The sequence below is a fragment of the Bos mutus genome, chromosome 13 (assembly GCF_027580195.1).
Source record: "Bos mutus isolate GX-2022 chromosome 13, NWIPB_WYAK_1.1, whole genome shotgun sequence".
NCBI classification, from domain to species: Eukaryota; Metazoa; Chordata; class Mammalia; order Artiodactyla; family Bovidae; genus Bos; species Bos mutus.
The window spans coordinates 66,780,916-66,794,241 of record NC_091629.1 but is presented as its reverse complement, the minus strand read 5'-3'; the positions used below and the strand labels follow the sequence as shown (position 1 = coordinate 66,794,241).

The window sequence follows — 13,326 nt, the reverse complement described above, 5'->3', positions numbered from 1 at the left end:
AAATCCCATGGTTCAGTTTTTATAGAAAAATATGTCTGAGGTAAACTGGATGAGCATATATATTACAAAGCACTAATACAAATTAGTTTTTAATACAAATTTAAAGAATTTAAATACAATTTTAAAATATAAATTTAAAGAATGTAAACACAATATAAAGAATTTAAGCTAGTTTTTAAATACAAATTTAAAGAAACCCAAACACATGAATGAAATTAGGAGCATTCTCACCAATCCTTAGCTATTTTGGATCTCAGCTTAAACTCACCGGATCTCCCCTCCCCTACCGAGATTACCAAGCCACACAGAGTTGATTTACAGTCCTTTGGGGTAAACCAACTTCTCTAATGCTGGTGCTTCTGTACCAGTCAATCTGGTTCCTAACATTCTTGCCAATAGTATCTGTCACCAGCATCTAACTCCTCTAGCAAGACCATTGTTTCCCTATTTACAGATTATCTTCAGAGGATGTCAAGAACTCAGCTACTGCTCTATTGCCAAGCCCAAAAATAGAAAAAAAAATGAAGCTCATCTATAATATACCCATAACTATGATTTCTGTATCAGAAAGGGGCAGTTTTTCTCTTTCAAAGGCAAGTGTCCTCCCCACCTCCCCAGCCACTAGGTGCATGCTTGCTCATAGCTACAGCACTTCAGTTGACGTATTCAACTATTAGTTCTGGGACTTCTCTGGCTGTCCAGTGGTTGAGACTACACACTTCCACTGCAAGGGACATAGATTTGATCCTGGGCCGGGGAACTAAGATCCCACATGCTGCATGGTGTAGCTAAAATATTTTTAAAAAATTAGTGGCATCCTAGGACTTTTTCAGTTTGACATCTTCTGAAGCATTTCTTTTTGACACCTACATGAAAGAACATGGCATTTAAAAGCCTTTTAATAACTTAACATAGCTTTCAAGTGACTTATCAAAATTTTTCAGTAAGTGTATCCTAATTTATAAGTTGAATCTTAGACTTAGGAAAAAACTTAATCAAGGAGGTCAAAGATCTGTGCACAGAAAATGATAAGATTTTGATGCAAGAAATTGAAGAAGACACGAACAAATGGAAAGAGATCCTATACTTATGGTTTGGAAGAATTCAGAATGTCCATACTGGACTTCCCTGGTGGTACAATGGATAAGAATCCACCTGCCAATACAGGGGACACAGTTTCAATCCAGGAAGGTTCCACATGCCATGGAGCAGCTAAGCCCATGGGCCACAACTATTCAGCCTCTGCTCTGCTGCTGCTGCTAAGTTGCTTCAGTCGTGTCCAACTCTGTGCGACCCCATAGACGGCAGCCAACCAGGCTTCCCCGTTCCTGGGATGCTCCAGGCAAGAACACTGGAGTGGGTTGCCATTTCCTTCTCCAATGCATGAAAGTGAATAGTGAAAGTCAAGTCGCTCAGTCGTGTCCGACTCTTCACGACCCCATGGACTGCAGCCCACCAGGCTCCTCCGTCCATGGGATTTTCCAGGCAAGAGTACTGGAGTGGGGTGCCATTGCCTTCTGCTCTAGAGAACAGCAAGTGCAACTACCAAGCCTGTGCACTGCAATTACTGAAGTCCACATGCCTAGAGCCTGTGTTCTGCAACAGGAGGAGCTGAGTATTTGAGTATGGTGTGCTTAATCGTGTCTGACTCTTTGTGACCCCGTAGACTAGTCCACCAAGCCCCTCTGTTCATGGGATTTGCCAGGCAAGAATACTGGAGTGGGTTGCCATTTCTTACTCCAGGAGATCTTCCCCACCCAGGGACTGAACCAGGTCTCCTGCATCTCCTTCATTGGCAGTCGGATTCTTTACCACTGCGCCACCTGGGAAGCCCTCTGCAACAAGAGAAGCCACCACAATGGGAAGCCTGCACACTACAACTAGAGAAAAGTCCGAATAAAGCAACAAGACCCACCGCACAGCCAAAAATAAATAACATGAAGTTTTTTTTTTAACTGAATGTCTATACTATCCAAAGCTATCTGTAAAACCAATGTGCTGCTGCTGCTGCTACATCGCTTCAGTCATGTCCGACTCTGTGCGACCCCATAGATGGCAGCCCACCAGGCTCCTCTGTCCCCGGGATTCTCAAGGCAAGAACACTGGAGTGGGTTGCCATTTCCTTCTCCAATGCATGAAAGTGAAAAGTGAAAGTGAAGTCGCTCAGTCGTGTCCGACTCTTAGCGACCCCATGGACTGCAGCCTACCAGGCTCCTCCGCTCATGGGATTTTCCAGGCAAGAGTACTGGAGTGGGGTGCCATTGCCTTCTACCAATGTAATCCCTACTAAAATGCCAGTGGCACTTTTGCAGAGAAAGAAAAAAAAAAAAAAAAAAAAAGCCCTAAAATTTGTATGGAATCACAAAGGACCCCAAATAGTCAAAGCAGTCCTGAGAAAGAACAAAATGGTGAAGACAGTTAATAATGCTGTATTGTATATTTGAAAGTTGCTAACAGAGTAGAGCTTAAATAGTCTCATCACAAAAAAAGGAAGAGTAATTAGATGATATAATGGAGCTGTTTGCTAACCATCACAATTTGTAATTACATGATGATGATGGAGATATTAGCTAATGTGGTAATCATATTACACTATATAAGTTTATCAAATCAACTTATTTTATACCTTAAACTTACACACTTTTGTATGTCACTTATATCTCAGTAAAGCTGGAAATAAATCAAAGTTGTATATAAAGCCTTTTTTATTTGGAGGGTCACTACACTCTGTGCTCCAGAGAATTCTTACATTTGTGTGTGTGGGTATTTTGAATTTAAACTTTTTATTTTAATTGGCGTGCAGCCAATTAACAATATTGTGATAGGGTCCGGTGCACAGGAAAGGGCCTCTGCCATACATATACATGGATTCATTCTTCCCCACATTTCCCTCCTGTCCAGGCTGCCACATGATGTTGAGCAGAGTTCCCTGTGCTATCAGTGGGTCCCTGTTGGTTATCGATTTTAAATATAGCAGTGTGTAAATCTCAATACCAACCTCCCTAACTATCTTTTTCCGCCACCCTTCCCCCACCGGTAACCATAAATTCGAGAATCTTTACAATTTTTAATAATGATTCCTATTCTTTTAAAAAACAGAGAAAGCAGAAACATCCTCTCAGGTTCAAAACCAAATAACACCTTCCTGATTGAAAACATGTTCCAAATCTACACTTACCTTGTTTTTTAATTTCATGGCTGATATGACAGAATAATACCTTTAAGAGTAGAAGCTTTCAGAGCCCAAATTTTAGTATTCCACAGCTCAAAGGCCCTTGTTCAATATCAACTTTTTCACCAAAAGGAAGCTGGGAAAAATTTAGAACTAGTGGTCTATTCAAGATAAATAGTTGAAGGAGAAAATTACTTTCTTTTAGGTGCTGGTAGTTTCTTCAGGTTATTCTGGAGAACTTATCATTTGGTATCAATTTAAAAAGAAAATTCTCTATGGCATGGCTCCCCAGGGGCCTCTAGTGGCCAGCATTGCCAAAACATTAGTTAAGTATTCATTTCTTCTCAGTAATATCTGATGAATTTTTCTATTATTCAAGGAGCCCAGTAAGATACCTTGGTCATAGCAGAAATTATTCAAAAGAAATGTGCTAAATGAAAGAATCAGTACAGTTTTGTCCCTTTGGGGACTGTTTTTTCTACGGACTCAGTGATTCCTCCTTCTACTTCATTACTTGGAAGCCAAGAAAAAGATGCTAGTCCATCATCATCACCCTGGAAGTTAGGGCTTGCCCTTGCCCAGTTGGGAAACAGGTTGTCTTGATATCTTCCAGACATTAAATCTTTTTAAAGCCAGATGTGTAGCTATGGCGCACAGGCATATTACACAGCTATGTTGGAAAATAAAACTAAAGTATTAATGATTCAGAGTTGGGTGCTAATTACTTAGGTAGTTTAAAATATTACGCCACGTATGTAACATGAAACGATGACATAAACAAAAGAAATGGACTTCTTTTGGTGGAACTGCAAGGGTTAAAGGATAGGCTAAAGGCAGAATTCCCCGGCCTTCTATAAGTCCTATCCATCTACCCCAAAGGCTGGCCCAGATACAAATTATCTGTATAAGAATAGATATATGTATGTAAAATTTATAAGGCCAAGAATAACGTTTTAAATAGGACATCTTCCTTTTCTGGCTGTTTATTTTCGGCACCCTTGATAAGTCTATTTCATCAGGCAAAATCTGATTTAATGTGATTAACCTATTTCCTAAAAGTTAAACCTGGCAGAGTGATAGACCTAGGAAGAATGTTAGAGCCCCATTTAAAACTTCAGGGTCCTTACATTACCTTTGAGTAGATGCACCTTTGGTCTTAATAGGTTCATGAAGTCTCTCAGTCATGTCTGACTCTTTGTGACCCCAGGGACTGTAGCCCACCAGGTTCCTCCATCCATGGAATTTTCTAGGCAAGAGTACTGGAGTGGGTTGCCATTTCCTTCTCCAGGGCTTAATAGGTTACCAAGAGCTAATTCACCATGAATAGCTGCTCCTTGAAATTTTTTTTTTTTAATTGGCCATACCACATGGCATGTGGGATCTTAGTTTCTTGATCATTCAACCCATGCCCCCTGCATTGAAAGGGCAGAGTTTTAACCACTGGACCACCAGGGAAGCCCCTCCCTTGATATTTTGAACTTTTCTTTGACATATGCAGTTGAAAATGTCTTGGTGATTTAAGAGTTTAAATTTTGCCATTTGGGTAGGCAGTTTCACCTAATGCTGCTTGTGCCAGAATTCATTTTTCTTTCCTGAAAGAAGCTCAGACAACACTGGACACCATCCACTAGCCCAGCATCCTATTAGCAAGTGTAGAATTCCTTTTCTTCTAACACTGATGGTTTAAAAACCTGGCCCCATGTTTAGGGAATTGGCAATACATTGGACATTTGGGGAAAACATTAAACTCCATTATACCATATTTCAGCTCACAGATCTGACTGTCCATCTTCTTCAGCTTCTCACAAATCTTCGCTGCAGGCATGTGCACACTCATCGGGCGAGTGACCTCACTTAGGATCTTAGTAGCGGCATCTTTTGTGGCTCCTAGATAGTAGCACTGAAGGGGAACAAAGAGAATTTAGGGTCCCAGACACTGGGAAAAGCAAGCAGTATAATTTCCAGAAGTGAGAAAGAGGTTAACCTAGTTTTCATGGCCCAGGTCTTAAATTTAACCCGTACTCACTAAGACATGAGAAAACAATGACTCCATTCCCGTGATCAGCCTAATTAGAAGTGCCCTGAAATTCACGTTAAACTTAAAGACTAATGATAAGAGATAACAGTTGCTAAATGTTTTGTCTGTGTCAGATGCTGCTCTCAGGGCTTTAAAGGTACTGATGTATTTAATTCTCATAACGAGCCTGTGACATTAGTACTAGAACTTTCCCTATTTCACACCCAAGCCAACTGGAGGTCACCCAACCAGCAAGTAGAAGAGACTGAATTAATTCAAAAATCTAGCCTTCTGGATCTGGGGTCCATGCCCTGTTCCATCATGTTGTATTGCCTTTCAAGCTACCTGAAAAGCATTTTACATTTAAAAATATAAACCTTAATGGTGCAGACAAATGCTGAGATTTTTATAGTGTGTCAGTGGTGAGCAGTTAACAAGGCAAATTTAATTGACAAATTCAATACAACAGTTTTAGGCAAAGCAAGTTGGCCCAAGATTGTCTTTAGTGCTATGAAGACAGTATATTGGAACAAGTCATTTGTGTTTACCCAGGAAACACCATTTCAAGATAATAATACTTCATTAATTATGCATAAATAATTATGTAAAAATATTTTTATATGTTTCACTAATTGTCTTGATTAGAAATGTAAAGTCTACCCACACTAACTCAGGACAGTAAATAAATTCTCATTAGGAATTCAGTTGTATAGTAATTTCATTTAAGAAATCATGGAATTGGTTGCCTATGTTTTTTCCAAAAAGCCAGATGAAACCAGACATATTCTAGGTGAAAATACATTGACTCCATTTTCCTGAAAGATCAATTTTTGCTGGCCTTCTACAGGGAACATGCTTGGGGCAAGGATCCAAACAGGAGAACATTAAACTCAAGATAAGAAATGAAACAGTTAGCAGTTTTCTCCAAGCACAGGAGGGAAATGAAAGGTGAAAATTTACCATACCAGGCGGTTTTCTTTTCCTTTGACATCCAAGCAAAAGTTGATCAATTCTTTTTCTATGGTGTCCAGAGAAAAGTTGACTCCTCTTGCTATCAAGGAATTGTAGAATCGACTCAAGAATTCTTGACATACTATAAGGAACAAAGAAATTATGTATTTGTGTATTTATGTACAATATCACCACTACCACACCTATGCACATGTCCCTCCCACCAAATAAAAAAGTATGATTCAATGCATTGTGACAACAAATTCATATTATAAGTAAGAATGGTTTGGGGCAGGTGTGTGGTCCAAGCAAGCTGAGAAGGAGATGGAGACCAGAGCTTATGCTGTACCTATTAGCTTAGTATTGGGCCTTGAATAACATAAGCTTTTTGAATCAATCCAGTCTGTGAAACCAAGTTCCACTCTCAAATATGAGCATTTCCCACCTAATATGAGAATGTCACTAACCCTATAGGAACATATAGCCAGCCTCCTCTGGGACATGATGCTAGGGACAGCTTTGGTAAAGCACAGAGAAGAACCAAAGTATGTGTCTTGAATGAAGCTCCTTGGTAGTCTGCATCTGTGTCTTTGTTCCAGTTTGAACACCTATCTAAACAATCATATTCAGTCCCAGGGTCCAAAGTCAGTGAAGAGATGACGATCAGAAGAGGCACAGGCAATAAGAACAACCTAGTTACTGGCTGTTGGCACCATTCTGAGTCCTTTATGTGGATGAACTCATTCCAGTCTCAGAACAGAGCTCTGATGTAGATACATTCCTACCCCTATTTTACAGATGAAGAGGCTGAGTCAGAGAGAGGCCAGTGAACTTGCCCAGTAAATGGTGGAGGCAATTTGATCCCAGGAGGTCTCACTCTGGTCCACAGCCTCATCCACTAGGTTACTCTGCAACAGGAGGAGCTGCTTTCCCATGTTGCTGGCTCAAAGGGGCAGGTGTGTGGTCCAAGCAAGCTGAGAAGGAGATGGAGACCAGAGCTTATGCTGGAACAAAGCAGCCCTAATATTAGAAAGAGAATTTTAGGGGAATATGATAAGGAAGAGCAGCAAATTCTATGGTTGTTATTTAGTCACTGAGTCGTGTCCAACTCTTTGAAACTCTATGAACTGTAGTCCACCAGGCTCCTCTTTCCATGGGATTTCCCAGGCAAGAATACTGGAGTGGGTTGCCATTTCCTTCTCTAAGGGATCTTCCCAACTCAGCGATCAAACCCGTGTCTCCTGCGTCTCTTACATTGCAGGCAGATGCTTTACTGCGGAGCCACCAGGGCTCATTAAAAATTCCAAAAGATTTTGTCAAATCAGATTTGATGAACTGATCCAAAAATACATATGAAAAAACAAGAGCAAATGAAAGCCAAGAAATTTCTGAAGAAGGAACTTGAGGAGTAGATCTTACTGATATCAAGACAATTCTAAAGCTATAGCATTTAAAACATGGTGGGACTGGCGCAGAAAAAAAAGCCGCTGGGACAAAAGTGAGACTAGAAACAAATCCAGAAATCTAGAGGAGCTTGGTGTAGGATGGAAGCAATGTTAAAAATCAGTGGGGGAAGAAATGCACAAGTCAATAAATGATACTCAGACCATATACCTTGGGAAAAGTTCAATTTAGATCTCTATCGGAAACTACACAAATGCGAATCCCAGGAGAATAAAGACATAAAAGAAAAGCCACAAAACAAGTTTTAGAGGAAAGCATCTTCTTTATGGCATCAGGATAAAGAAGAATTTCTTAAAGAAGATACCAAACCAGAGACTGTATATTTAATTACATCAAAATTAACCACTTTTGTAAATGCAAAATAAGTCATAAGCAAATGATAAGACAAGCCACAAACTGGAGGAAGGTATTTACAACATATATAACTGACAAAGGATTAATATTCCAAACACATTTTTGCTGTGGTCATACCCTTAGGTCCAGTCATTACCAGTGATTATAACTTCTCTGTATTCTCAGTGGAAATATTTCATTGTCTGATCCTCACCTCCCATCTTCCCAGCTCACATCCTCTAACATCCCAGCACCAATGATTCTCTGATCCCGCCAGGTCACATTGATTCTGCTACCTCTCTACCATGCTTCCTCACCCAGCTTAGATTCTGTGGTTCAACATTATAATCACTCCTTTTCACACAAATTCAACTCTCTTGTATCGCTTTCCTTTGTTGGACTCACCCAGCAAAACCTTAACGCTGGTTGAAACCTCTTTCCACCCACTTGGTACCTACACTCACTTAACATGGCTGGAGGAAACTGCACGAGGTTCACTGGTCTTGCTGTTAATTCATGACTGCTGATTTCAATGAGCCACCAGTGCTTCCGACAATCCCCCTGCTTGGACCTCACCCACACTCTATCCCACTCCCAAAAGGACAAGTACACAGCAGCTCTCTAGCAAGCCTTGCCTAACACCTCCACCCCATCGTCATGGTTGATCCTGTTTCCCATTTCTTCGAGGGGCAAAAAAAAGCAACAAAAGAGAACTCTCATTTGCCTCTGTCTCCGCCTCTACCACACAGCAGAGTCTACTTTAATTCCATGAATGAAGTGTGACAACTCTTCCACCTGCTAAGTAGATCCTATCAGCTCCCTGCTCCTGCACCTCTGCCCTCTCTCTTTCCTGTATTGTTCCCATGAACATGCTGTTAATTCTCACATCTTAAAAGCAACAAAATCTCCCTCAACACCCCTCCCCAACACCAAACACCATCCCATTTCTCCACTCCTCTTTAAGAAAATCACTCTAAAATAAATTTTATACTTGTTTCCAAGTCTCTCCTATTTTTAGTTTTAAATATTTATTATAGGTTTTTCTGTAGAAAAGAAGGATTTAATTCTTTTGCCCAAACCCATCTCCTGTAAAAAGCGTTTGGTTGGATATTTTTATGTAGCCTTAAAATCTTTGTAAGGACAGGGAAGCCTGCGTGCTGCAGTTCATGGGTTCGCAAAGAGTCAGACACAACTGAACAACAGCAACAATCCTTGTCTTCTAACTTGAGTATTTACAACTTAGTACTTAAAAAATATAATAATGCCACCTGCAGGAAAAGAGCTACAACTTTTTTTTTTTAAGATAATGATAAAGTTTAAAATCAGGTTAGTGAAATTATTAAGCTACCTGTAAACTAGGAACATTGTTTTCAGCAGTTCCATCCATACCTTCTAGAACTAAAGTTGGTCCCACATTATCTGCTCCACTTGATTTTGGATGGAAAAAAAAGACACCAGATTAGTCTTGCTGGTGTCAGGACCAGGGGGAATTGCTACCTAGGAATAAGATACATGTTATACTGCGTTGAGACTTTAAGAATAGCCAGAAGTTCTTGAATAAATGTAGGCTAAACTTCGTCATTCCAATTTTATTTTTACTATTGCCTTAAATAAATTAGTTCCCAACTCCATACTCAGAGGGCAGTTTAGTAGTGACTCAGTGCTTGGGCTCTGAAGCCAAACTTTCTGGGTCTAAATCCTGGCTTTATTATTTCATATTTATTAGCTGTGACTTCAGGCCTTTCAACATTGAATCACCTGACAGTCTAATTGCTGTGCCTTTGAAGTTTTATCAGTCTTCTTTTTCTGTGCTTAAGATTTTCCTTTTGTGTTTTTCAGTTTCCTTCTTATGTGGTTAGATGTGGAATTATTTTTTATTTATACTGTTTGGAATATGCTGGACTTCAAAATCTGTGGATGGGTGATTTTCATCAGTTTGCAAAAATGAGTTATCATCTCTTTTGCTCCATCCATACCTCTCTCTTCTCCTTCTGGAAGTCCAATTAACGTACGTGGGAATTCTTCTCTTGATCCACATTGTACCTTTATCTCTGTTTTGTATTTTTATTCTCGGAATCACTCAGTGATTCCTTCTTGACAATTTCTTCAGTCTTCAACTCTCTAATTCTTTTTCTCAGCTCTGTCTAATCCACTATTAATCCCACTTATTTCCTGTTTATTTTCATTTGTTTAGCTGTGCCGGGCCTTCGTTGCTGCATGTGGGTGTTCTCTAGTTTCAGTGCATGGACTTCTCATTGCAGTGGTTTCTCTTATTGCAGAGCATGGGCTCTAGGTACCCAGGCCTCAGTAGCTGCCCTCGTGGGCTTAGTGGCACATGGGCTCAGTTGCTCGGAGGCATGTGGAATCTTTCCAAACCAGGGATCAAAGCCATGTCCCCTGCTTTGGCAAGTGGACTCTCCAACACTGACCCACCAGGGAAGTCCTTATCCTAGTAATTTCTGTTTGTGCATGCTTATTTGGTTCTTTTCCACACATGTTGGAAATATTTTTAATAGTCTCCTGCCCTTTATTCATATTTTCAATCCCTTCATTTCTTTACATATAATAAACATATTTTATATTCTGTGCCTGATAATTCCAATCCCTGAAGCCTTTCCAGGTATGCTGCCTCTGTCTCTTGTCTCAACTGGCTGCCACTTAGGATGCTCTTCTTCCCATGTGTTTGTGACTTTTCTAATTGTGAGCTTTCTTTCTGAGAACTTTGTTGGAATTATTAGAATTTTGTGGGACTGGGTTGAAGGTAGATTCCTATCAGTGAGATTAACATTTGCTCATACCTACTTGAAATCCCTTTAAACTAAATTCTCAGTTTGAGATGTTTTGAATCACCCAGGTTGGCTGTGTACATTTGGACTTCAATGCATATTGTGTGGTAGCTTGTGACTATGAGTGATTAGGAGGTATTTTTTGTTTTCCCTTTTATTCAGTTAAAAAGTTCAAGTACTACAGTTCCCTTTAGTCTCTGGAGATGGTGGTAGAGTTGTGGTTATTTCCAGGTCACCTTTTATAATGAAGGTCTAGCTCTCCAGGGTTTCAAACTAATTGGAAGAGGATCCAGTTACTATGTGCCTAACTTGAGAAGGTTCTGGGCTATATCTTTATCCTTCTTTTTTATTTTATTCATTCTTTTTATTTTATAGCCATGAAAAATCTAACTTCCAATTGCCTGGGTGGCAAATACTCTCAAGAAAAATCCCAGCCTCAGGGTCCCTTTACCTCTTCTGGTTCCTGTTTTCACATTGTTTTTGGCCTCTGAGTATGCCTTCCTGGGCTTCCCTGGTAGCTTAGTGGTAAAGAGCTCACCTGTCAATGCAGGAGACATAGCTTCCATCCCCGGGTTGGGGAGATCTTCTGGAGAAGGACATGGCAATCCACTCCAGTATTCTTGCCCAGGAAATACCATGGTCAGAGGAGCCTAGCAGGCTACAGTCCATGGGGTTGCAAAACAGTCAGACACGACTTAGCAACTAAACAACAGACAACAAGGCCTTCCTAACTTACACTTCATATTTTTCATTTTATCCAGTGTTTTTAGTTGTTTTCAGCTGAAGGACTAGAAATGTCCATTTTTAGAACATGATTTTTTATGCTGTTTAATAAGAACAGAACACTAAATATAATAGCCATGTCGTGGTTTTAACAAACATTTATTGAGCAATTAGTAAGTGCCTGACAGTATTCTACAGGCTGTTGGAAAAACAAAGTTCCTTCTTTCAAGGATTACATTCTAGTGAATAAATAAAAGTCTCTTGTGGCTATGAAGGAACATCAACTTGGTAAGGAGGATAGAGGGTGACAAGATAATTCTAAATGGGGTGGTCAGGGAAGGTCTCTCAGATAAAGTTGTGTTTGAGCAGAAAACATAAGGAAATGGGAAAACAGATTAAGTGGACTGCTGGGGAGAAACTCTCCAGGCAGAGGGAAGAATAGGGCAGGCGTGTCTTTGGCAGCACCAGGAACAGTCAGGGAGCCAATACTGGGGAAGTAGAGTGATGAAGAGGGGGAGTAGTAGAAAATGAGGTCAAATAAACAGCAGCATGTCAGGTCATCTAGGGCCTTGGGGCCATGGTAGGGACTCTGGATCCTGCTCTGAGAAGGGATGCCATTAAAGGTTTTGAGAGGAGTGCAGTGGTCTGACATGACTTTTAAATTATGCCTCTGGAGGTTCTTCAGAGAATACCCTGCACGGGGGGCAAGAAGGAAAGGAGGCAGAAGAGTTTGGAGGTTCTTAGAATAGCTGCCTATCTTGGACCAGGGTGGGAGCCTTGGAGGTGATGAGATGCTGGATATATTTTGAAGGCAAAGCCAAAAGAACTTCCTAATGGATTAGATGTGGCATGAGAGAGTCACAGAGGTGTGGGCAGAGGCAGAAGTCAAGAATGACTTCAAGGATTTTGGCCTGAGATACTGTAAGAGTGGAGTTTGCCATTTGCTAAACTGGGAAGCTCAGCAGGAATTCAGTCTTTTTTTTTTTTAAAGTATTTTTATTATTTGACTGCATCGGGTCTTAGTTGCAGCATGTGGGAACTAGTTCCCCGACCAGGGATCAAACCTAGGCCTCCTGCACTGGGAATGCAGAGTCTTAGCCCCTGAACCCACCAAAGAAGTCCCAGGAATTAAGTCTAGACATACTTAAATGAAGTTTGAGATACTTGTAGACAACTGTGACAACTAATTTTATATGCATCCACTTGGAGAGTGTTTTTGAATGAGATTAACATTTAGATCCATGAACTCTAGGTAAATGGATTGCCCTCCATGATGTGGATAAGCCTCTTCCAATCAGCTGAAGGCCTGAATAGAACAAAAATGATTGCCCTTCCCAAACATGAGGGATTTCTCCAGTAGACTGCCTTATGCACCATCAACTCTCCTGGGCCCCCAGCCTGTTGGCCCATGATACAGACTTTAGATATCTCAGTCTCCATAATCAGGAGAGCCATTCTTTATAATAAATCTATCTGTATGTATGTGTCTATCTATCTTCTTGGTCTGTTTCTCTAGAGAACGCTAATATACTATTTGACACTGCAAACAGTAAGGAGCAGCTAGGTATGTACATCTGGATTTATATGATTATATTCTTTGCAGCCAAAGATGGAAAAGTTCTATACAGTCAGCAAAAACAAGACTGGGAGCTGACTGTGGCTCAGATCATGAACTCCTTATTGCCAGATTCAGACTTAAATTGAAGAAAGTAGGGAAAACTACTAGACCATTCAGGTGTGACCTAAATAAAATCCCTTACAACTGTACAGTGGAAGTGACAAATAGATTCAAGGGATTAGATCTGATAGACAGAGTGCCTGAAGAACTATGGATGGAGGTTCGTGTCACTGTACAGGAGGCAGTGATCCAAAACCATTCC

General features: G+C 40.4%; 1 protein-coding gene across 1 annotated transcript in view; it reads right to left on the bottom strand.

Moving 5' to 3' along the window:
- CDNF (cerebral dopamine neurotrophic factor) overlaps window positions 1-13,326 on the bottom strand; it is a 36,542-nt gene that overhangs the window by 17,801 nt on the left and 5,415 nt on the right. The window contains exons 2-3 of the mRNA XM_005894843.2: window positions 6,155-6,282; window positions 4,931-5,072 (exon numbers count right to left, since the gene is read on the bottom strand). Of these exons, the coding sequence (XP_005894905.1) occupies window positions 4,931-5,072; window positions 6,155-6,282 (270 nt within the window). The remainder of the gene's footprint in view (window positions 1-4,930; window positions 5,073-6,154; window positions 6,283-13,326) is intronic.